Source organism: Lissotriton vulgaris, unplaced genomic scaffold (assembly GCF_964263255.1).
Source record: "Lissotriton vulgaris unplaced genomic scaffold, aLisVul1.2 SCAFFOLD_2281, whole genome shotgun sequence".
Taxonomy (NCBI): Eukaryota; Metazoa; Chordata; class Amphibia; order Caudata; family Salamandridae; genus Lissotriton; species Lissotriton vulgaris.
The window spans coordinates 147888-172770 of record NW_028242835.1 but is presented as its reverse complement, the minus strand read 5'-3'; the positions used below and the strand labels follow the sequence as shown (position 1 = coordinate 172770).

General features: G+C 45.0%; 1 protein-coding gene across 1 annotated transcript in view; it reads left to right on the top strand.

Annotated features, from left to right (window-relative positions):
* Positions 1-24883, top strand: part of LOC147668826 (protein mab-21-like 3) — a 231152-nt gene that overhangs the window by 88876 nt on the left and 117393 nt on the right. Inside the window, exon 2 of the mRNA XM_086948425.1 lies at positions 8732-8960. Coding sequence (XP_086804551.1) covers positions 8732-8960 — 229 coding nt within the window. The remainder of the gene's footprint in view (positions 1-8731; positions 8961-24883) is intronic.

Genomic DNA, 24883 nt, shown 5'->3' with positions numbered 1-24883 from the left:
GTGCACTTCATCCCCCAGCCCATAGTGTACCAGGAGGCGTATTTGCAGAGTGGTAGAGAAAGGGGGGGCATGGCATCTGAAGACTTCTTAGCAGTCCCACTGTGTGGGACTTACAAGATGTAACAGGAGGGATAGGTGCCCCCAAGGACTTCCTTGGGGGCCAACTACCCATCCTATTTCCTCCAGTAAGTCCCACACAGCAACATTGGTAAGATCTCATTTCAGGCCATGCCCCCTTTGCCCACCAGTCTGCAAACGCGCTCCCTGGTGCACTCTTGGATGGGATTAAAGTCCCCTTTGATGCTGGGGTCCTTATTCTCCAACTATTCTATCTGACACCTCCCGTAAGCCCCAGATAGTGGGATTGCTGAGAGGTGGACACAGGCCATGCCCCCTTTCTCCACCACTCTGTGAATGCACCTCCTGTTGCGCTCTTGGATGGAGGATGAAGTTTCCTTCCTCCTGAGGGTCCCTGGGGGCCAGCTAGCCCTCCTGTTATCACTAGTAAGCCCAGCACAGCTGGATTGCTGTTAGTGGTCCGAGGCCACGGCCCCCATTTACAACACCTTGCAAACGCACCTCCTGGCACACTGATGCTCGGGGGATGAAGTACACTTTACTCCAGCGGTCCTCAGGACACAAGAGGACCTCATCGTCGCACCAGCAGTACGCTAAGAGGTGCGATTGCAGAGTGGTGTAAAAGGGGATTAGCCTCGGGCCACCTCTCAGCAATCCCACTGTGTGGTGCTTACTGGAGGTACCTGATGGGCTAGTTGGCCCCTAAGGACCCTTACGATTCTAGGGGACTTATTCCCCTAACCCAGAACACGCCAGGAGATGCGTTTGCACAGTGGTGCAGGGAAGGGGCGGGGCCTCCAGTGAGATACCGACTTTTTCTATAGTTAGAAGGGTGGCTGAGTGGCCCCCTTCTCTCAATATTTATTGGGCCTGCACATTTCTTTAAAAAAAAAACGGGCAAGCGACCGAGAGGCCCCCCTCCCGATGCCAATTTCTACACTGCCCCCTTTTCATCATTGTTAACCTTTTTTTTAACCTTTTTCTTGTGACTCGGTTCTACTGAGTCACAAGATGGCTGCCAACACTTTCTAGTTTGAAGTGTTGGCAGCCAATCAGAATAAAGCTCATGCTCTGGAGGGGGCAGAGAAAAATGGGGGTTCGAAAATGTATTTTTCCTATTCATATTTCCATTAAAACTTCATACACATCCCAAACCCCTGATCGGATTTACATAAAATTTGGAAGGAAGCTAGATCTTGGTCCAGAAAGTGTGCTTTTTGTGATTTTGTGTAAATCGATTATGATCCGACAGAGATCTGTTTGGCTGCCTCCACATCAATAAGGAAGTGGTATCTGAAAGTAGTTTGGAAGCAAGATGGCGGCCGCTACTGCAGCCGCGTGAGGAGCTGCTCGTGTTCTGTCTGGGGATCCGACCCAGCCTGGCGTGAGCGTGGTGCTTGCTTCCGATCACCATCTGCGAGCTGAGAGCTAGAGGCTACGTGGGTTTTACACAGGCGCCGTGGAGAAAAGATCGATTTGTTCTCCATTTTATCGCGCTATATGGGAGCCGTTGGTCCGAGCTGCAGGGCCATGCTGACTCTTGCCTGCTGGTTGGCGGGGCCCAGGTGCTTCAGAGCGTCTGCGGCGCTCCAACCGTGACCTATCGCATTTTCGAGTCAGCTGCTGCGAGGCGAGCTGCTGTGAGGTGTGTGGAGGACGCAGCTTGGGCGTCTATGCTGGCGGTGTGCTTTTGCTTGGATTACTTCCCGGGAATTTGCGGCTCCTGGCTCCTGGCTACACTGTTGCAATTTAGTTTTTGTTTCATCTAGAAGGGTACTGCCGGTGCTTCGGACATACTGTGAAGGACGCGAGTAAAGGCGTTATCGGCGGTGCTCAAACAAACGGCTGTATTTTAAAATCTCTTGCAGTCAGCAACTGTAGCAGTTTTTTTCTTTCTTTCTGCTGCAACGCTTAACAAAAGACATCTTTGGTGAGTGGAAAACATATTTTTTTTTTGAATATGCTACATTGTGGTGTTTGAAAACTCTCGCTTAGCAGCCAGCAAGCCAGAAAGTATCGAACTCTTAGAAGTGATTTAAGTGACTGAAAAAAAAAACTTTTCCTACTCTTACTCTTTGATACATTATATGGGATATATCGTTATCCATTTAACATGGCTCCCAAAGGCAGAGTAACAAAAAAAAAAATACCACTAATCTAGTTAACTCCACAAATGCTGCGAATGCTGCAAATACTATTACAACAGTAGACCCAGAAAATCGCAATTTACAAACAAATGGAGTTTCTAAAGAGCCCACAATACCTGAGTTATTTAAGAAACAGCCTACAATTAACCCTAATAAAAGTACTATAATTGAACCGACTCCATCTAAGGCTACAGTGCACTCTAACCCCGAAAAAACCAATTCAAGCCAATCAGCTAAAACTGATGCAGTATCTGAGCTTTGCCTTGCTGTAGAGGGAGTTAGAGTTTCACCTAGACCGAATGACTTACCACAAAAACAACATGATGCAGAGTCTGTAGAGTCTGGGGGTCAATTTTTTCAATGTCTGACTTATCAGTTGCATCAGAAGGTGATCTTGAGGAGGAGCTTCTAAATGAGGAACACTCTCAGGTAAAAGATTGGGCGGAGGAGTGCAATCAAATCACAGAGGAAGATATGCTTGACTCTGACTTTCTAATTAATGAAGGAGCTTCAAATACGGTCCGCAAGGTCATAGAGAAAAAATCTAAGGAGAATATAACAGCTATGAATCAACCTCAATGGGATGGGGCTGGTGTAAATAATGAATCAGATCACGAAAATTCTGAAACTTCTGAGTTATTAGAGGAAACTGAGGAGATCACCTTAAAGTCCATATATAAGTTACAGGCCTCAATGTATCGTATGATTCTAACTCACAGAGAAGAAGCCAAGGCAGAGGGCCTTCGGACTCAGGGAGCAGTACGTAAACTCCAAAATGTTGTTCGACGATTGGCCGAGTCTAGTACGGATACTAACTTGAGAGTGCAAGAGACTGAGACTCGTATATCGTCAGTAGAGGATGAGTTAACGCTACAAAAGAGCTCTATCAAAGACTTGGACAGTACTAGGCAAGATGTGGACTGGAAGCTAACGGATTTAGAGAATCGTGCTCGGCGCAATAATCTACGTATCTTGGGAGTTGGGGAGAAATCAGAAGGGAAGGACGCTCGACGTTTTGTAATAGATTTGTTTTCGTATGCTTTTCAGGATCTCACTGGATGGGACTGGGATAAGGAAATTATAAGAGCTCATCGGTTCCCATTTAATCAAAAATCAGATCAGGAAGGGAGGAACAAACATCCAAGAGCTATTCTCATTTGTGTGCAGAACTATCTTCTCCGTGAGATCTTATATGATTTGGCAAGACCTTCTAAACCCAGAAAAGGCTTGGGGCACGAATTCTTTGTTAGACCAGATTTCTGTGCTGCAACTGTTCAACAACGTTGGAGACTAAAACAGCTTATGGCACCAATGCAAGCTAAGGGGGGTCAAACCTTCTTACTCAACCCTGCTAAACTCAAAGTTGTGCATAAGGGAAGAACCTAATTTTTTGTCTCGAAGATGAAAGCGCAACAATACTTAGAGACTATGTAATAAGTGTTATAGGAAAAAGGTCATGTTTAACACTACAGTTAGTTTGAATGGGCTGACCCCTTAGCAGTGTGCTTTGTTATTTAACTGCTTTCCTTTTTTCTTTTATCTTGCTGTTTTATCTAGTTCCAGATGTACTCTATTTTCTTTTGCTATTTTGTCAGGAGGGTCAGACCCGGCTGGAACTCACAGCTGATACTCACATACCATCAATGAGGGCTATAGCCCTTACGCTTCTGGTGGGGGGGTGGTGGGGGAAGGGAGGGGTGGGGGGGAACAAAGGGGTTGGTGGGTGGGAAGAAGTCCTTCTTTTGTGGTGCAAGGTTATACAGTTGGAAGACGTATTTGTTTTTTGTCTAAGATTCATTTTTGGTAGATATCGAATTTCGGCAGTTGTTGCTCATATGTTTGTGTCTAGTCAAGTCCATTTAAAAATACTTTATAATGGCTAAATTATCGATATATTCTATCGATGTATGTGGTTTGAACGATAAAAGAAAAAGAGGTATAATGGCCCAGATGCTAATAACTATGCGGGTGGATGAAGTTTGCATTCAAGAGACCCATATTGCCTGGTCTAACAGAGGGACTTTAAGAGATCTTGGGTTGGAAGTGGTAGGGTGCTCTCGCCAGAGTTCCACAACACGAGGGGTCGCAATACTTAAGAGGCGTGGAATGGGGGAAGTTAAAAGAGTTAAAGAGGATTTATCTGGACGATGGGTGATTGCTGAACTTAAAGTTGGAGGACTAATTGTTACTATATGCTCCATGTATGGATCTATATTGGATGACTCTAGTGCACTTGATTTTCTAAGTGTAGAGCTGGCACAATGGTCACCCAATATTATTTTTTGTGGAGATTTTAACCTACATTTGGAAGAAACATTTGATATTCACAGTAGTACTCCATACAAGGGCAGGAAGAAGAAGGTATTTACAGCACTTAAGGGGATCATCGAAGAGTACAGACTAACTGATGTAGGCCATGAGAAAAGAGGAGGTATGTTTGGGCACACTTTTTTTTCTGCACCGCACCAAAGATTTTTTAGGTTAGACTATTTTTTTGTATTTAAGGGATTATACAATGATTTAGCGCAAGTAGAATATGAGGTCCTTCCGAAAGTTATTTCAGACCATAATCCTTTAATACTCAAGTTTGCACTGAATATCGTTAATACTACCCGCTTATGGTCTTTTGATCGTAAACTACTGTATGATTCTGCCTATGTGGACCGCATGAACGCTTGGATTCCGGAATTCTTTCTTAATAATAAAGGCACTGCATCACCAGAAATAGTTTGGGATGCTTTTAAATGTGGGGTTCGGGGTGAAACACTTAGTTACTCATTAAGCAAACAAAAGGAAGCCCGAGTCCAGGAAACTTCTGAAATTAAAAATCTTAGATCTTTAGAGGTCCAACTTATGCAAGCATATAAGCAAGGATTACCTACGGAGACTATTATAAAGAAACTAGCAGCTCTAAAAACTACGATTTACCAACGTTTTGCTACGAAATTTGCGCAACAAGTGTCCGCATTCAGGACAGAGTTATATGAAGTTGGGGAAAGTTCGGGCAAAATATTGGCAAAGAGGGCGAGACAGAAAGCAGCTTTTGCTAGTATTAACAAAATAGACAACCATTTAGGGACGACTGTTAGCAAAATGGAAGATATTCTGAGAGTCTTTAGTGATTTTTATTCCAAACTGTATGCGGATGATGATCGCCCTGATTGTTTAGACTAGATTAATCAGTTTGTTGACCCAGTATTGAATACTACCCTATCTACTGAAGAGAAGGAGAAACTAGATCTACCATTTACCTGGGAGGAGATTGAACTCTCTCTAATTTCGCTAGCCTCAGGAAAAGCTGCAGGACCCGATGCCATTCCGTTAGAATTTTATACATTTTTTAGGAATGTGTTAAAAGTAGAATTATTGGATTTATGTTTAAATGCACAGCAAGGTAACTCCCTCCAATCATGGCATGATTCTATTATTACGGTGTTTCTTAAAAAAGGCAAACCTCCGTTATTACACTCATCTTTTCGCCCTATTTCACTTATAAATTCTGATAGCAAAATTTGTTCTAAAATCTTAGCGGTTAGACTTTCCAATATTATTTCCCCTTTAGTTTCTAAGTACCAACATGGGTTTATCCCAGCTAGAGACGCCGCCGATCACATTTGACGTGTGATTTCCTTTTTGGATTGGTCCCAAGCAACTCGGTCTAATATTGGAATCGTATTTTTAGTCGCTGAAAAAGCTTTCGACCGGGTTGCTTGGGATTATCTCTGGGAAATTCTGCTCAGGAAGGGCTTAGGACAGGGGATCATTAAAGCCTTGAAAACTTTGTATATCACCCCCAAAGCTTATATTCGAATCAATGGACAATTATCATCACCTTTATCAATTTCCAGGGGTACCCAACAGGGATGTCCCTGTTCTCCCCTACTTTTTGCTTTTTATATTGACCCCCTAATCAATCGTTTTTTTTCGGAAGCCAATATCAAACCCATACATTTAGCTAATATTAACTATCGAGTCCTCGCTTATGCCGATGATATCGTGATTACTACTGCAGATGTCCAAACAGCCTTACCTATCATTGACCAGATTGCTAAACAGTTCGAGTTCTTTTCGGGTTATAAACTCAATTTGGAAAAGACTCAAGTTTTGTGCTCAGGAGAGAACCCACCAGCAAATATTTCTACCACTTCAGAAGTCACATATTTAGGAATTAAAATTTCGCTACCTATAGAAAAGATACCAGAGCGCAACTTAAACCCTATTATAACCCAAATCAACACCTCATTACAGCGTCTTGATCATTTACGGTTATCCCTCTTTGGTCGACTTAACATTTTAAAAATGTTGGTTTTACCGAAGGTCCTATACCTATTTCGCACAATTCCTCTGGATTTTCAATTACATTCCTTTAAAAATTTAGAAAGAACCGCATTTCGTTTTCTTTGGGGCTATAAACGTCACAGAAAAGCTGCTAAGAAAATGATTCTTAGCAAGGAATGCGGCGGATGGAACGTACCTTATTTTCTTGTTTATTACTTTTCTGCAGTTTTACAATACATTGGCCCCTTAATTTTGGGTGATAGAATTGAACTTGTAGAATGTCAGACCCCATCAATTTACCAAATGATCTTGGGCGAGAAAGTTAAGGGTAGCTTTTTGAGAATAGTAGAACCCAGCTATCACAAAAAAACCAAATATAAGACGCTGAAATCAGCTTTTGGAGTCTGGCAGAAAATTCGAAAACCTATTAAACTAGAGAAATTAAATTTCTACACTCCTCTTACATCAATGGAGCTACTTCCAAAAAATTTTTATGATTTAATTATGTATAGGTGGCAGCAGAAAGGAATAAAGCACCTGGGTGATTTATTTTATAACGGGCAAATGATTTCGTTTCAGGATTTAATGACTAATTTTTCTGTGGGAAGAAATGATTTTTTAAAAATATTTACAACTTCGTAGCTTCCTACAGAGTCATCCTTCAATTCCATCAGTTAAAAATCCTTTACTAGAGCTTTTACAAAAAAAACCTTGGATAGGCGTTATATATTTAAGCCTAATGCAGGAATACGGGGATGATTTAGGCCAATGTCAGATTAAATGGGCTAACAGTCTAGGTATACTTGATGTCGATATCTTATTGTCAATTAAAATGGCTGCACAGTGTCTCATAACTGGGATGATGAAATCCCAACATTTCATGTGTATCCATAATCTTTACTATACTCCGAGCAAAGTAGTTAAATGGAGCACGACGGTAGGCACAAACTGCAATCGATGTGGATTGTATGCAGCCGATGAATTACATATGTTTTTTCTTTGTTCTAAATTATCATTGCTGTTTCAACAAATCAAAACTTTTTTATCTATTATTTTGAAATGTAACATAAAGTTAACGAATGAATTAGTATTACTTGGTATAGATCACACTGTTACTAGGCCTAGACCAATTTCTTATTTCCTTTTTCTATGCATGGCCGCAGTCAGATCCTGTATTACTAAAGAATGGATTAGTCAGGATCCCCCCACGTTTTTCATGTGGCGTGAAAAATTATTATTTATGTATAATATGGAATCTGCTATCTATAAGCTTAAGGGGGTTAAAAAAAGAATCATGGGAGAAAAAATTTGGGCACCAATTGCCGAGTGGATCTAATTTTATGTTTTTTATATTTGTTCTTCCATTCAGTACTCTGTTAAAAATGTATTATATAATTTGTTCTACTTTTTTGAAGACACTGTGTTTTTTGTGCTTATTAATATGCTTTGCTGTATTCCCTTGCAAGAAAACAATAAAACTTAAAAAAAAAAAAATAAATAAGGAAGTGGTAGTAGCCACCTTAGGGCTCGGGGTTATGTCTCGATTACTAAATAAATACACAAAAAAAATGGGGCAAGGTAGGGATACTCTGACCCCCCTAGACCTGGTGGTATGGTCCCCACCTGGGGCAAAAACTGTTTCTTCTTAGATTTTCCTGCAAAATTTGGGAATTTGTTTAAACAGTCCTAGAAACTAACTTGAAAAAAACAAAGGTTAAAGAAACGTTATAGTTAGGTGAAATGTTCATTAACAATGTAACGTTTTAAACAAAAAAATGGACAGAAATTCACCAATTATAATTATCTCAAATAACTATAACTTGTGCCTAAAGGTAACTATAACTCCCGCCTTCGCCCTGCACTGCTAATTACCGCACATATCACATCACGCATGACATCTTCTATGACATCATTGATAATATCACTGCAACATTTACAATGAAATGATTGATGAGAAAACTGTGCATGGTGGGGGCGCCAGGATATAGATAGACACATATCATGACAGTAAGTTTACGTAGGTTAGCATAGAATTACTATATATAACTCCACCTCTGCATACCTTGAAGTTAAATATACATATCATGATGGTAAGTATATGTACATAAGTATAAATCTACGGTAGCAGGAGGAGTTTGTGAAGCGTAGGTGTATTTGTAGACCCTTGATGGCATCTGAAATATTTGAACGATTGTATCCCCCCCCGGTCGTATGTTTCTGATGTGTAGGTTCAGTGACAGTCCGGCCACTGCAGCAGGGGACACCCGCCCTTAGACTCACAGTGACCTACTACGGAAAGGAGATCAGCGTGGACCTGGTGCCAGTCATCAAGAATCCCTTCAGTCCATGGAACATCCCATGGCCGCGTCCTGGACTGTCCTGGCCGTCTGCAGAGAAGATACATAGGATCCAGCACATTGGTGTGGACCTGGTGGCCAAGCACAGCCTGTACTGGAGGTAAGAGATGCACTGGAAGAAGAAAAACTTGAAAACGGATCTCGTCTTTATGGGGGCCTGTGACGTGACTGTGGTTCTCCATTGTTCTAGTTCCATGAGGAGGAAGGGAATGCAAGGTCCCCCAATGCATAGAAAGATAGGTCTCTAGTGTCCACCTCCCTCCACTCACCCCCTCACATTAACAACTTACCAGTGAATTGGCTTTGTTGGTGCTTAATGCACAAGACACACATGCAGTTGGATGGAAAAGCAACATTCATCATTCAAACATGCAGGTTGCGTAATATTGGGAATAACAGGTTAATGGTGGGGTTTAGGCACGTCGGGTAGGACTTCAGGTATGTCTGTTGTCCGCCTGACCCCGGTGTTCTCTCTCAAACACCTTCTACAGAAGTAGGCGCTCCAGGCCAAACCACCCCAGCCTTCTTATCATGGAGGAAGCTTTGTGTGAAGTGTGCACCGCTGTAGAAAAGTGGGGTATTATTGCAGTGAGGCTGCAGGGGCTTTGCTATGTAATACCTTCAGATACCCCCAATAGGTTCTTTGGATTCACGCTAATAAATCCCTATCTCATGTGCTAAGCATGTCAGAGTACCAACAGGGATGATACGTAATTGACACAACTCAAAAGAAATCTTACACCAATTTATAAAACAAAAGCAGATTTTAATATAATTTTAGATAACAAAATAAAGACAATTGTATGAGTATAACCAAAGTGATGGATTTTTAAAGGAAAAATAAATCAGTGCACTTTACTCTTTCAAAGCTTTACCGTTGCGGTCAGTAGAGAAATGGATTAGTGGCAAACGGCCTTTCAGGTCAAGTTCATGGGAACCCACAGAAAATTAGGGTGAGGCTGATCCTAGGACCAGACCTGGACAGTCTGTAGATTATTTACCTGGATTGTATGGCCTGTGTGCAGGTTGTTGTGGCTGCCTGTTGTGCGGAAGAGGAGTTCAGTGGGTGCTGGACTTTCTCTTTGATGGTGCTAATGAGGAAGGGGATGCAAAATCTCAACAACGGGGCCACTGGGGCGACAGGTTGAGGATGCTGTCAAGTTCCCGCGAGGCACAGCGTCGAACAAATTAGGCAGTATCTGGACTGGCCACCAACAGGCCTTGGTAGTAGCAAACACAGCTGTCAATTATTTTGACATCCTGAAGTCTGGGGGAAATGGTAGCCACCTCAAACTTGCTGGGTGTTAGGACTACATGTCCCACAATGCACTGGACTTTTTGTCAGTCCCTCTGTGGACCTACTGGCCCATGATTCTTTGGCTCCGGGAGTGCGAGTTGCCTGTGGGCTGCAGCGGTTTAGTACCTCTAGTCCAAGGGAGTTCTGGAGCTGCCTTTTGATTGCAGAGTGGGTCCCCTTTCATTTGGATCTGGTCTCTGGTCCAGGATGACTTGAGGGTGCGGACGCAGGATGGTTGTCGCTGGTGCAGGTTATTGCACCTATATTTTGTGCAGGTCCTGAAGTAGCAGTCACATGTCTCTTTAACCTCTTGGATGCTTGAGTTATTTTTCTACTGTGCTGGACCACACTAGCACTGTGCTGCATGACGAGCTGAGCTTGTCATGAACATGGAAGGGGTTAAGCTTTGTAACAGGCTCACCAGATTTGAGGTTTTGGTGTCAAAGGTGCCACTTAAATCCTAGATTTATGGGTGTTAGGGATGTGGAGTCCAGTGGTCAATGGTCAACTTGCCCCAGCGGCGAATCTACCCCTGAGGTGACCACGTCCGTAGGAGTGTTTACATATTCTGCCCAGAAGCTTCTATTCTGCCACTTCTGAAAATAGTAGAACTAATCCTCGGCTGCACAGACCAGGGAGCCCACCCTAGCGGCGTGGTTTGCCATTTAGGGCTGTACGTTTCCAGTCCTGACTACTTAATTTCCCATCTGCCCGGCTGTAAGTGTGCCTGGGGTAGGGGGTTGACTTTGTCCTCCTCTGGGTTATAGCCTACTTGCATATCAGAGGTGGTGTGACCTTTAAATCTCACTGCCTTGATGGGCCACTTCACTAGCCATCCAATTGGGCAGAGAGGTGACACCTCCTATCCAGGCAGGCCTGTGTTTCTGACTCCTGGGAGTATTCACATCTCCTGCCAGGGGGGTCGATTTTTGTTTGGGTAGCAGCAGCTGAAGGCTGCCAGCCAAGGCACAGGAAAAGCTGGGGAAACCAACTGGGCAATCTCAAAGGTAGCCACCTGGGTGCATGCCGCATTAAATCTGACTTGAGGGACAAATCCCTTCATTGAGACAAGCTGTTTGATACCAAGCATGACCTATTTCAGTGGGACCATTATAGAGCTGGTAACCTTGGGATGCCAACGTGCCAGCCCACGTTATCCTATAGTTCCTTGAATTTCTATAGTAGTCCCTAATGGAAGGAGGTCACTACAGGGGCATATATGATTGCACTTTATATGTCTACACCTTTAATATAATGGAGGAGGCCTATCTGCTGGGTGACTGACATACAATAAAAATAATGCTGTGACCTTGCCACTCATGGTGAGCGCAAAGTCAAGTTTGAACAGTTTTACACTGCTCATGCAGTCTACAATGCTTAGGATGCTGGCATCTCATTACCTGGGCACTCTGGGTGGCGCAATCAATGATTCCGCTTTTGATGACTCCTTTAAATCCCATGCCCTGGGTACCACTGGTACCACTTACCAGGGACTTATAAGGGGGGTAAAGTCTTTACCAATTGGGGTTACCAATTACCATTCATCATTCTTTAGAGAGAGTACACTGGCACTGGGCCTTGGTTAGCAGGCTCCAGTGCACTTTCAGAGTCATAACCATCAGCACTTGAGTTGTGGGGGTGACCAAAATAAAAGGGCACTTTCCTAAAACCTCTCTCTCCTAATCAGTGACAGCTGGTTACTTTTGAGAGTGATGGGTGCGCAGACCTCATTTATGACTCTCACATAGCAAATAGGCAAGCCCAGTTCATACATGGAGTATTCAGGGACGATGGTGTTCACCAGCCTAGAAAATGTTTGTATGATTGTGGTATTTATGTAGCATGGGCCTACTCAAAAGGCAGCGGAGCGCAGTACAGGATCATAGCCAAACATAAAGTCAGCAATGATGAGAGAGGTAGCCAGATTGTGCATTGTTAATACATTATGTTGTAGTGTTCTTTAAAGAGGTGTGTCTTCAACCGTTTCCTTAATTGTGGCAGCCTTGTGGTAGTTCTGATGAGTGCCTCTGGATAAAGTGTGCTGTCTTGCTTCTTCTTTTCTACACTTCTTACTCTGGAGTCCGATGGTGTCCGATGGTGTCCTGGCTGCAGATGTGGTGAGAGCCAGCATAGAAAGTGGACTTTTCTGCAAGAGTGGTGGGAGTGTTTGTTGTAACAGCTCTGTAAATGATGCAGCTGGTTTTTAGCACCTAGACACCTCAGGGTATTCAAGCGCTCTACAAATCCGTAAAATCAATCAGTGAAAAACCAACGGGGTGGGCGGAAAAGATAGCCAGTGAAGTACCATCAGTATATAGGCGAGGATGACATATATCTTCAGGCCTTGGATGAAAGGGGCTGTGTCCTGTTGGATGTCCTTAAGGAGAGCCAATGTGCCGTCTGGGCTGCCATGGAGTAGGGCTTTGCTACCATCCAGATGTGAGAGCGCAAGGGATTGAGCAGCAGTTCTGAAAGTGCTGAATGAAAATAAACAGTGTCACGTTCTTTAGACGAGAGAGCTGGTACCAGGCCTCCTCTGTTTTTAATGGTGAATCCAAGTGACGTGGCATTGAGTGAAATCTCGGGTTCAAAGCCGTCAAGGTTCATGCGGTTGAGCCAGGTTTGCACTGTTTCTTGTTTGTTTTTCTGGGCAAATAATGGGAATTCTGTCTTGGATGCGTTTAACTCCAGGTAGGCACCGGACATCCAGGTCTGTATAATATTCAAGAATATTCGAGGCATTGGATGTCTGAAGCAGAGGAGACGTTCAAGTAATTACACCAATGGCACAGACAGTTAAATGTCACCTGGGGACCGCAGGACCTATTGTGCCACGTTGCCTCAGATCTACATGTGTAGCCTGAATACTGTACATTTTAAACCTGCACGTGAACTTATCAAAATAACCCTTTTTGACAGAAAGGGACATTAATTAAAAATATTACATTAGTCACCCCTAAGTAGGTCGTGTAATCCTCAAGGTATGGGGAACTAGTACTTATAAGATGAATATATGAGAATTTCCTATTGGCATTTTTCTAGAGACAAAGCCGCAAAAGCTATTTTTTGCCATATATGGAGGTATCTGTTCTTATGAGAATAACTAAAGTGCAGCCAAGATACAACTTTTGCTACATTGGGTTTGGGATACGCTACAGAAATTAATCATATACGGTTAATATTTATTAAAATCCAATTCTGTGGTGAAGTAAGATTTTTGATAACTATACAGAAAGGGTAACTTTAAAAAAAATGATTTTATACCCCTGAAGTGTCAGCTGACTAATTAGCATTAGATTTTCCGCAGCAGACCTGTCAGTGTGGTATTTGAAGGGGTGTGAAATACAGCTCTCAGACTGGATACAATCACTTCGGTATGTCCAAGAAGGACTAGAAGATAGTTAATGAGGGTCCAGGAACATTACTCAATTGAAAGGGACCAAGGGGAGATCTATCTCTTAATAGTTTAGTGATAAGGAAAGCCTGGAGAGGTGGGGTCTCTTGGTACCAAAATATACTTTAGCTTCCTGCCTTTAGTCTCATTGGAGAGACGATCTGGCACCTGAACCAGTTTAGAGTGGCTGAGAGGAAGGGAACTGCTCATACCTTAGACACACCCCTAGGAGTGCCTCAAGCATTCTTCAGGGTCAGAAAGTTTCTTCCATCTTGGATTTTGGGAATTGTAGACTGTGGGATAGTTTGCAATGAGGCAAACAGGATGTCTCGTAAAACTGGGCATGTATGCCCATGAGAACTTCTTTCCAATTAGTCTGGAAGCGTTCATCGGTCACTCCAACTCACTGACTAGTGATTTAAACAAAGTTAGCACCTCACCCCTGGCTCCTGATATCATGTTCTGGACCTATGGCAGAACAGTAAAACACTACAGCTAAGTCAGTAACCTATGTGGAGACCTGAAGGGCTGGACCTGCTTTCGCTTGCACTCAGAACTAAGAAGTGGCCTCCAATATTCACTTGGCTGACCTCCTGTGTGGTTACTGGGACAGGTTAAAGCTGCAAAAGTATTTTTTTCCTGGAGTGACCAGTTGATCAGTTAGAACTGTGTCTGAACTGCACCTTTGCTGCAGCGTCAGCTGAAGTGTGTTGTGGCCCCTAAGTACTTTAAAAGAAAGGTTGCACATCACGACACAACACATCAGACACTGATCTCCCGATCCAAGGAGTGACATCACAAACGAGTGAGGGTCGGGGTGAAGTAGCCTCGTGTCATCTCAAGCTCCCGAGGAACACGAGTAGGCGGGAACAATGGCGGCGGAGGGTGCACCGAGTAAGGGAGAGAGAGCCAAAGCTCAGCACCAGCATCTCGAATATGATATTATAAAGCGAAAATTGATATTATAAAACAGAGGGCCAGTAAAACTGAGAAACTGCCTCTGTAACCTTGTTGTTTTCCAGTCAGAGCAATGCCGGCGGCGTGGGGGCCCTCCTGTCCACAGGATGCTGGAGGCCCCTCGGGGACGGGAGGAAATATATATCATTTGGTGCCCCAGGCTCTGAGCAGGTCAGATATATATACACCATGAACATGCAAACAATAAGTACACAGGGCCTTCAAAGCTATTTCCCACAGGAACACTTTATGCCATGTCTTTAGTTCCATTTTCGGCGCATGAGGATCCCCACCCGCACCAAAGTAAGACAATAAGAAAAGGCATGCATACATAAATACACCACACAACTTTTGTTTGGAGAAAATTATGGCTGCAGGTTTATTACATAGAACAGTATGCAAATTATGGTTGGTTATCTTACGGGCAATCCAAGGGCAGGTAGCCGTACTGACCTATGCTACCCTGCCCGCCTGATGAGCCAAGCACTGTGGAAACCCAATCAGTGCTCCCCTTGTAAGGTGATCCCCTTACTGGATCATGTGACACATTGGTCCCTTATTACTCGCGCCCCTTTCAGGGCGGGGCGTAGCAAGGCAAGCCCCCGGTTGTTCATGCCCACAACCGCCCAAAGAACTAACGGGGCGCCAACGTCATTGTTCCAGGACCCTCCCCTGAGTCTCCTGGGATTTGGCTCTGGCACCCTTCTTGTGCTCTTGCAGAGGTATCCTTCAGTACCCCAACTGCTTCCAGATCGCCCTGTAACTCTGCGACAGCTCTGGAGGTGGGCCCCGTCGCCTACTGAGCCCCCCCCACCACCAACAGCCCTAAACTCACTTGCAACCGGCTCCTTCCAGTGTCTCTTGGATGTCCAAGAGCATCATGTCCATACCAACCTGTGACAGGTGCACCTTGTCGGCATCAAAATAGCCTCTCATCTTCAAATGTATCAGCTCATGCCCAATGAACCCAAAACCTCTCTGGTCTGCAAACTTGCGCATTGCGCTGTTAACCCTTTTGCGCAAATGCTCAACTGCTTCGTTGGACGTGGCCCCTTGCCAAGACCGGCATGGTACTATTGCTGACCAGAAAAGCTCGCTTTGGCCCATGCCTTTTGCTGATCTCCCCCAAGTCTGTCTTCAGTGCCTGTAGGAGAGCCCCCCTGCCCATGGAGGTGAGATCGTTACCTCGCAAGTGGATGATCAGAATGTTGGGAAAAGATCCCTAATCCCCAAAGCACTTCTCTAACTTGTTCAATAGGCTGGTCCACCTCATGCCGGGGAAACCCCACCACTCCCAACTTGGTGTGTGGGAACTTTTGCATCCACTTCCTTTGCGAGGCCCACTGGGCCAGTCTGGCGACAAAGGAGTGGCCGATCACCCCCACCTTGAAACCTGGTGAAATAAATGAATGCCATTTTTACACAACAAACTTTAATAATCATTTCTGCTTGAAAATTGCACCACAAGTTATATTGATCAGCTTCACTGCACGCTCATATATATTCTCTGCATAAACAGAAAACGAATTACACTGCACACAAATTATTTACAAAAGTCCCCTTTAACCTAATGGGGGGGCGGGGCTCCAGTTCACCAGGAGATGGGTGACCCTCTCAAGGACGGATGTAGCGCTTAAAACAGCCGGATTCCCAGTGCCCTACTTTCTTGATGCCTTCCTGCCCCATGCCAGCCTTAAATGCCGCAGTGGCCGCCCCAATCCTAAAAGAGTGGCTTGAGTATTTCTTGTCTGAGTGGGTCAGGCCAGCCCGCCTGATGCAGCCGCCCATGACCTTATCCATTTGGAATTTAGAGAGGGGGACCTGGTCCGCATGAATGAGTAATTAACCCGGGAAATCGGGGCGGACCGCCACGTAATCTTTGACTCTGGCCACCGGGCAGTATCTAGAATCCCCCAATGGCATTAGGACTATGTTCCTCTCCTTCACCGTTTTGTCAGTTTTTAACCTTCTGAGGTGAATCACTTATCTGTCGGACACATTCACATCCTGACTGCATAATGCATCCCTTGACACGTCGGTTTTAGCCCTAACCACCAGTTCACTGCTTCTGAAAGCCCCAAAGAATGCGCGGCAGAAAGCTGCTGCAAAAAGCCTGGACTCAAACTGCGAGAGGGTAACTTGCTCCACAACGTCCAGTATGGCCTGTAGTGTGTGAAATTCGATGGGCGCCCTGGTATCTGGGCCTCTTACCTCTTCTCTGGCCCACCCCTTCAAAGCTTCCCTGATCAAAAAGGAATTAGCGGTTCCCCACGTAACCTGGCGTCATGAGTTAGGGCTGCCAGATGGCCCCGCACCCATGAAATACTCTTTGACTGCTTCGTGGCCCAGAGTATAAAACCCTGCGCCCGTTGCTCCAAAGGGTGCTCTGCCTGGCCTAGAGTCAGTGTAATCCTATGGAACGTGGCAAGCTGATTCCTGTATTTCTTTCTGGTCCCAGGTGTGAGAGACCGTTCGCCCAACGCTCTTAGTTCTTTTTCCATTGTAGCAGGTGCCAGAGTCGTGCAGGGAAGGGGGTCATCGTCGCTCTCGCTTGCGGCCAGGCCTCCCGGAAACGGAGCCACTGAAAACGAGAGAGAGCGTCAGCGGCCACATTCTTGACCCCCTCAATGTGTTCAGCCCTAAATTCTACATTACAGTGTAGGCAGACCCTGATTAACTCCCTCAACAGACACAACACCAGCGGGCAGCTTGCTGTCTGCCCATTGATGGCCTGGACCACTGCCATGTTCTCGGACCAGAACACCACCCTACTGTCTCGCAGCGCCTCTGGCCATAGATGAAGAGCGATGACAATGGGGAAGAGCTCCAGCACCGTTATGTTCACAGTCACCTTCTTTTCCTGCCAAGCGTTGGGCCATTTTTGCGCGCACCACTCGCAGTCCATTATTGCGCCAAAGCCCTCCCTGCCTAAAGCATCAGTGAATAAATAGGCTAATTTCCAGACTGCTCGCCCAGGGGGCCCTCCAGATGACCACCCAATTAAATTGCAGTAGAAACCCATGCCAAATGAGTAGGTCCTCTTTTTTAAGCCCCTCGTTAATCTCACCAGGTGATGTTTTTTGCGCACGTTAGCTGTGGCCCTTGTTAGTCTCCTTGCGAAGACTCTGCCCGCTGGCACAACATGGGCTGCAAAGTTCAGCTTCCCTAAGAGGCTCTGAATGACACAAAGCGGCGCTTTGTCTTTGCCTAGGAGAGCCTGGATATCCAGCCGCAGTGCCTGTACCTTCTTGGCCGGGAGCCTGGACACGCCCTTGACCGTGTCCATCTCAATGCCCAGAAAAGTGAGTACCTGCGCTGGACCCACAGTTTTCCCCGGCACCAATGGCACCCTCAAGCATCCTGCCAGTTCCTGAAAGTGAAGTAGTGCTGTGCTGCATTCCTGTGTCCCCGCCTTCCCTATGAAGAGAAAGTCGTCCAGGTAGTACGTAACTCCGACAGTGTTGTACGACCAGGTGAGTGCCCACTGCAAGAAACTGCTAAACGCCTTAAAGTACGCGCAGGAGACTGTGCAGCCCATTGGCATGCATTTGTCGAAATAGAATTTGTTCTGCCATTTAAAACCCAGTAGGTGATGACTCTCGGGGTGTACTGGGAGCAGGCAGAAGGCTGATTCTATATCTGCCTTCGTCAGCCATGCCCCCTTCCCTGCTCTCCTGACCATGCCACCGCCATGTCAAAAGAACAGTACGACACTGAGCATGTTCCTTCCTCCAACCAGTGGATGACCGAATCGCCTTCTTGGTAGGACAAGTGGTGGATGGTTATTTTTTGGGGACCACCCCTAGCGGGGATACCAGGAAATTATCTAGTGGAGGGGAGTCAAAAGTCCCTGCTATCCTCCCCAAGACCTTCTCCTTCAGGATCTTCTCATGTACCACCTGCGGAAGCTCCCTGGCAGACCTCAAGTTGTCTGCATCCCTGCACATCTGTGGCCCTAGGTATGGGATCTTAAAGCCATCTATGAAGCCCTCTGCTAGGATTCTGCCATCTTTCGTGTTGGGTATGCTCTGAGCAAGGGGAGAAGGGTGTCTATGCAAATTGGTGATGGGCCCTTACCTGGTGACACCTGAATGGGAAAAGCTGCTGGAGGTGGTATGTGACCTGGGCTAGTGTCGCAGCGGTGGACTGGCAATGGAGGGGGGACTCTGGGGAGGACTGCACTACTCGTTTTGTTTCTTGTCTGGCTTGTTGGCTGTTTCCTTATTGCCGCAGGTCGCTGCTGGGTGACCTGCCCCACACTTGCTGCAAATGTGCCCAAACGTACAGACCTTTCCCCAAGAGCAGAAACCTGCGTTGTACATTCTACAAGAATTCGAGGTGAAACATTTGCCCCCCCTTCCTTGGGGGCCGCCCCCTCAGCCTCCCCGAAAGGACTGATGGAAATGATGCCTAGTAGGATGTTTCTGACCGCTGACGCTTCCGTGTCCCTTCCTATATTTTGAAGTTCCCTTGACGTCTGCTGTGAACTTCCCCATGTGCTCCACCTAGAGCTGGATCTCCTTTTGATCCCAGTTCTAATCTGGACACATGGCCATTCTCTTTCTGAAATCTCGATCATAATTGTACCACCTGATACCCCCTGTTGTTAAGGCCTCTTCATGTATCACGCAAGAGTACTGCCACATGGCGGGGGCCTGCTCTGGGAATTTTTCAGACACCACTGCTGCCAATATAGTGAAAGCATTGCCCCAATTCTTAATTGTTTTCTCTGGCCAATTCTGAAATTTGACCTTTTTGTCTTCCTCCTTAATTACCAGTATTCAAAGTACCCTAGTTACTTTAGCTGTTCTGCCTATTTCTCTTATTTTAAGAGAAATGTATGTGAAGGCCCCTTAACTAATTCCCATGGCCATCAGCTGTACAAACCATGTAGCACACTTACCCTAGCAAATACCAGGGGAGGGAAAGAGAGGCAAAGGGTGCTTGGAGTCAGCTAGCCTCCAATCTAACATGAAATCACAACAGAAGCTGCTCCAAATTTTGTGACAAAAACCTAGAAAATACTAAGTGAAATGAGTGGTAGCATCTCACAAAAAGTGAAGGACTGTCCTCATACACCACCAGGTATCGTGCTTCATCATCGGCAGTCCTCGCTCTCCCAAACTTCGGTTTGATGGAGAGCGGGCCTACACCTGGAGACAGGGAGGCACTTCTAAAGTTAAGTGGGGGCCCATATAGTGAATGAATTTAAAAATCAGGATAATCAGCAGAATTAATTTTATTCTGAACAGGGGATTATATGATATTAATACAAGGCCGGTGAGCGTGGGGAACTTATTGCCCCATCACCGTATTGGTAAGTGTTGTTGTCATGGTTACGCCTATCTGGCCCAAAGGGTCCGTGGCATTCTCAGGAAAAGAAAATAGAAAAAGAGCTCTTATTTTACAACACAAATTGGTAAGATAACGCCCCTGCGTAGGCCAACCTATGTTGATGCTCTATCTAATAAGCATTTCATAAGTTCTGTATAGGAAACAAAAAATGTTATTGAATACCTTCCCAATGCACAGTACTGCAAGACAGTGACTTGCGGTGTCTTGCGTTACTCTGGATTTACTAAGCCATGTAGAGCCACACAATGTGGCTTCGCATGGCTCAGTAAATCTGGCTTAAGGGCTTGCGTTAGCTTTGTGTGGCGTAAAGGCAACATAAGTACTTAGTAAATCTAGGTCTACGTTTGAAGGTCGATATATTCACTGGCAAAGATTCAAAAAGTATCCGACTGACGAGAGTACTTTGGCAGCTGCGAAATTTGAATTTTCCTGCTTGGAGCGTTTCTCTTCAAAACCAATGACTTCAGTGTGACCTTGTCCAACAGCTTTATGACATTGAGGGGACTGCACCGGATGCAGCATTTAGCCTTACCGCTCTGGTGGATTTTGACTTTTATAGGTTTGATCAGCATGAATCATTTGGGGTGTCTGACTTCTTTTCCATCACTGTCGACCTGATCTTGAGCCTAGGTCCTGCCCAAAGGTTGACAGTGGTTTCAGATTAAAACAATACTTTTTCTTGGAACGTTTTGCCTCATAACTTTAAACATTCTTAAGTCTGGTCCCCTTATTGGAATTTTTTCATTTGTCTTATTAACTATTTCTTAGTTTTTAGAAATTGGTTATTGAATGTGTATTGTGTTATGTTTTATTTTTTTGGTGTTGCTAAATACTTCGCACATATGGTCTTGTTTAGACAACGCGCATGCGCTGTCTCTCCGAGATATCTAGTAATTAGTTTGTGTGGTGAAACTCCATCTCTTGATCTTTTATTGGTGTGTCCGCTTGTTTTTAATATTGTCTTTCTGTTGACAGATTGATACGTGTTTCTGTTCCTCCCTTTTTGTGGGAGAACGCCCAGACTGCACCGCCTAAATACTGTATGCATGATATTAGTGGGCTGAAGTGTTTTTGAAGTGAACTATTTTTGGTGTTTGCTTGCTTACGTGAATCATGTATGCAGTGTAGTGGTACTAGCAGAAATTACGTTGTTAGAGACATTCACTACTTGCGTTGATAATATTATGAAAGGCAACTTTGCACCAAAAGCATGTGTGCCGAGCTCACTTCTTTAAGTTAATCTTACCTCTAATGTCATTTTACGCAATAGCAGTGCTTATTTTGTTTGTTGCGTGCGATTTATTTTTCACAAAAGCCAGAGACAATTTTTGCACACTTGCCAATAGGCAACTTTGTAACAGTGCACGTGTTTGTAGTTAGCTGCAATTCTTTGAATAGCAGTGCTTACGATAATTTTCAATGCTCGTGTTGATAATAGCTTAAAAGATAATTTTGTGAAAAATGCATGTGTGACCAGCTCCCTTGTTTAAGTTAATAATTCCTGTAGTGTCATATAATGGAATAGCAGTGGTTACGATTTTTTGGGGGGGTTTGTTGCGTGTGATTTATTTTTCACAAAAGCCAGAGATAATGTTTGCTCACGTGTCTAAAAAAACTATAGGAAACGTTGTAACAGTGGACAACTTTGTAATTATTTGCAATTCTTTGAATAGTAGTGATTTTGAAATTTTGTTTTTTGTTTGTTGCATTTGATATATTTTACACCAAACTCTTCCATCAGAGCATGCTATTTACACTCCATACTGACCCTTCTTGTACATTTCGGTGCCGGGTCTCTTATTGGGTGGCAGCATTCTATAAAATGTTTTTTGTGTTAGCCTGCCTAAGAAAGAGAACAGAAACCGTATTAATGGGAAGGGCATGTGTTTAAAGTCAAAAAGTTGACTCTGACCCTGATATAATAGAGGCCATGCCACCCGGATATTCCCTCTCCAGACTCGATAGGAAGGATGGCAGAGGTGGGGGAATTGCTATTGCAACCAAAGCACCCTTAGAATGCTCCTTATCTCCTCTCACGATAGATCATAGTGAAGCCGGTTCCTTCACCATCATAATAGGGCCGAAATACTCCCTTTCGGGTGTCCTTGTATATCGACCCCCAGGAAGGCTTCACGATTTTACATCTAGCCTTATGGAGGCTGCAACTCATTTGGCACTACGAAAAACCAGATTGCTAGTGCTGGGAGACATGAATGTCCACTTTGATGATCCCCTTGATAATGAGGCCTCGGACATAAAGTCTGAACTGCTCTACTTACAGCTAGAGCTTAAGAACCAGGACCCATCTCACCAACTAGGACATTTGTTGGACCCCATATTTGGGAACTGGACTGGAGTGCACCCTCTGTCTCCACTACCGGTACCCTGGTCTGATCACTTCGTGATTCCGATGCAAATACAGAGAGCTGAAACCGAACTCAACACTGATAGTGCTCAACGCTATCAATGTAGGAAATGGAAAAAAAATTCCCTTGACACCTTTATAAAGTCACTTGATAATGCTGGACCTCCAGTAGGGTCTAACTGTGAGACAGCCTATAATCAGCTACAGAAATGCATCATAACTGCTTTAGATAGCACTGCCTCGATTCGCACGCTAGCCAACACTAAGAGGACCAGGAAAACTAACCCGTGGTTTACCCAGGAACTACGTTCAGCTAAATCTGCATGCAAAAAACTTGAGCGCGTATGGCGTACTAATTTTTGCCCAAAAATCAAAACCCTTTACAAAAAAGCACAAAAAGACTATAATAAAAAGATTCGAGTCTCCAAAGCATCCCACTATAACAATCGCATCGTGGAAGCAGAGAGTTCCTCGAAAGAGCTCTTTAAGATCTTCAAAGAAATCTCTGTAATAACCTCGAACAATACATCCCATAATGACTCGGTGGATACTTGCAACAAAATCGCTAAGTATTTTGCCGGCAAGATCACTGACATCTATGCCAACTTCTCTGGTAACATAAAATCAGGCCACGACTTTGTTGAGAGGGAAGATGCCGCTCCCACAGAATCATGCCTACGTAATTTTACTGTCCCTCCCTCGGAAATCTTCATGAAAACCTGCCAAAGCATTAAATCTGGCTCCCCTCGGGATCCTGCTCCTCCCAAAGTATTAGTAGCTAGTCTAGCTGTCTTGGAGCCGTACCTTAGACACGTGCTCCAAGTTTCCTTTTCCACAGCCTGTCTACCTGAAGACTGGAAGAAAGCAATCGTACTTCCTATAAAGAAAAAACCCAATGTGAGCCAGGACACCCTAGAGAACCTACGGCCTATATCTCTGCTACCCTACCTAGCTAAAGTTGCAGAGAAAATAGCCAACACTCAACTCATGGCCCACCTCGAATCTCACAATGCTCTACATAGCTCTCAGTCTGGTTTTAGGTCGGGCTACTCTACAGAGACAGCGCTCTTGAGAGCGACCGAAACTTTACGGGTAGGAGCAGATGAGGGTAAGACCATGGCACTCATTATGCTGGACCTCAGTGCCGCGTTTGACACTGTAGCACACTCCATCTTGCTACAGTGTCTAAACAAAGCTGGGGTCACCAGGGAGGCATTGGGTTGGCTGAAAGCCTTTCTAACCAACCAGTGCTTTCAGGTTCAGAGAGGCAATTTTCTCTCGGACAGCATAGCCTTAGAACAGGGGGTACCTCAGGGCTCTGCCCTGAGTCCCACCCTGTTCAACCTCTATATGGCACCGCTGGCAGGGGTGGTCCAATCGTACGGCGTAGAGCTAGTCTCTTACGCCGACGATACCCAACTGCTGATCTCCTTGTCCCAAGATCCCTCCTTGGCTGCTGACAACTTCAAAACCTGTATGAGCGATCTTGCAGATTGGATGACCCAACACTGCCTCAAACTTAACGGCTCTAAAACTGAGGTGTTAATAATAGGAGGTAAGGACACTAGCTGGACCAAAGACTGGTGGCCACCCAGTCTGGGGCCTCTACCCACTCCTGGTAGGGAAGCGAAGAACCTAGGTATCTGGGTGGATACCAAACTTTCATTTGACAGCCATGTAAATAAAATTGTAGGGAAGTGCTTTGGGGTCATGAAAACTCTCAACCGCACCCTGGACCTCCTCCTCTTGGAGGCCAGGCATACCATGACTCAGGCCCTAGTAACCTCTCGAATGGACTATGGCAACGTGCTTCTTCTTGGAACTTCGGAAAAGAACGTCAGGAGACTGCAGGTGTTACAAAACTCAGCAGCACGGCTAGTGCTGAGACTACTTAGAAGAGCTGCTTCTAAACCCACCCTGGCAACCCTACACTGGTTGCCTATTAGGAAGAGAATTCTATTTAAAGCACTCCTCATGTGCTATAGAATCATCTCTTATAAAGCACCGTCCTACTTGTCTGACCTAGCCGTTCCTTACGAGCCTAACAGAACCCTTCGCTCCATGGGAACGGGCCTTCTCAAGATCCCCCGTATAAAAAAATCTAGAATGGGAGGTCGCTCTTTCCGTTCATTGGCTGCCAACAAATGAAACTCCCTTACCACCAATATTAGGCTAGCGAACAATGAATCCACATTCAGAAAACTGTTAAAGACTTACCTATTTGCCCTTTAGCCCCTCTCCCTCTTCCTGTACTCTGACCCTTCTCCACAGCGCAGGGATACGCCGGGAGGCGTCACCAGGCACTTTATAAACCCCTTTATTATTATTATTATTAATTAGCACTCACGTTTATTTTACTTTTGAAAGGCAACTTCCCTCACAATGCACATGTGCCCAGGCAGCTGCAGTTCCCTGTTTGGTGTGGCTTAGCCTAATCCGCTTTCACAGTGCTGGTGACAGCCACTTTCCCAGTGCTTAATTTGAGACGAAAGAGGTGCTGGGGCTCTTATTAGCAAAACAATGTGCAACATTCCGTCCATCACCTTGTGTGTTTTGCTGTCCGCCCTATGTGGGAAGGGTATGCTCAGACGTGGGTCCCTTGCTCACTAAGCCACTGGAGTCAAGCTATCCTGGCTGAAGACGGCTGGAATGCCT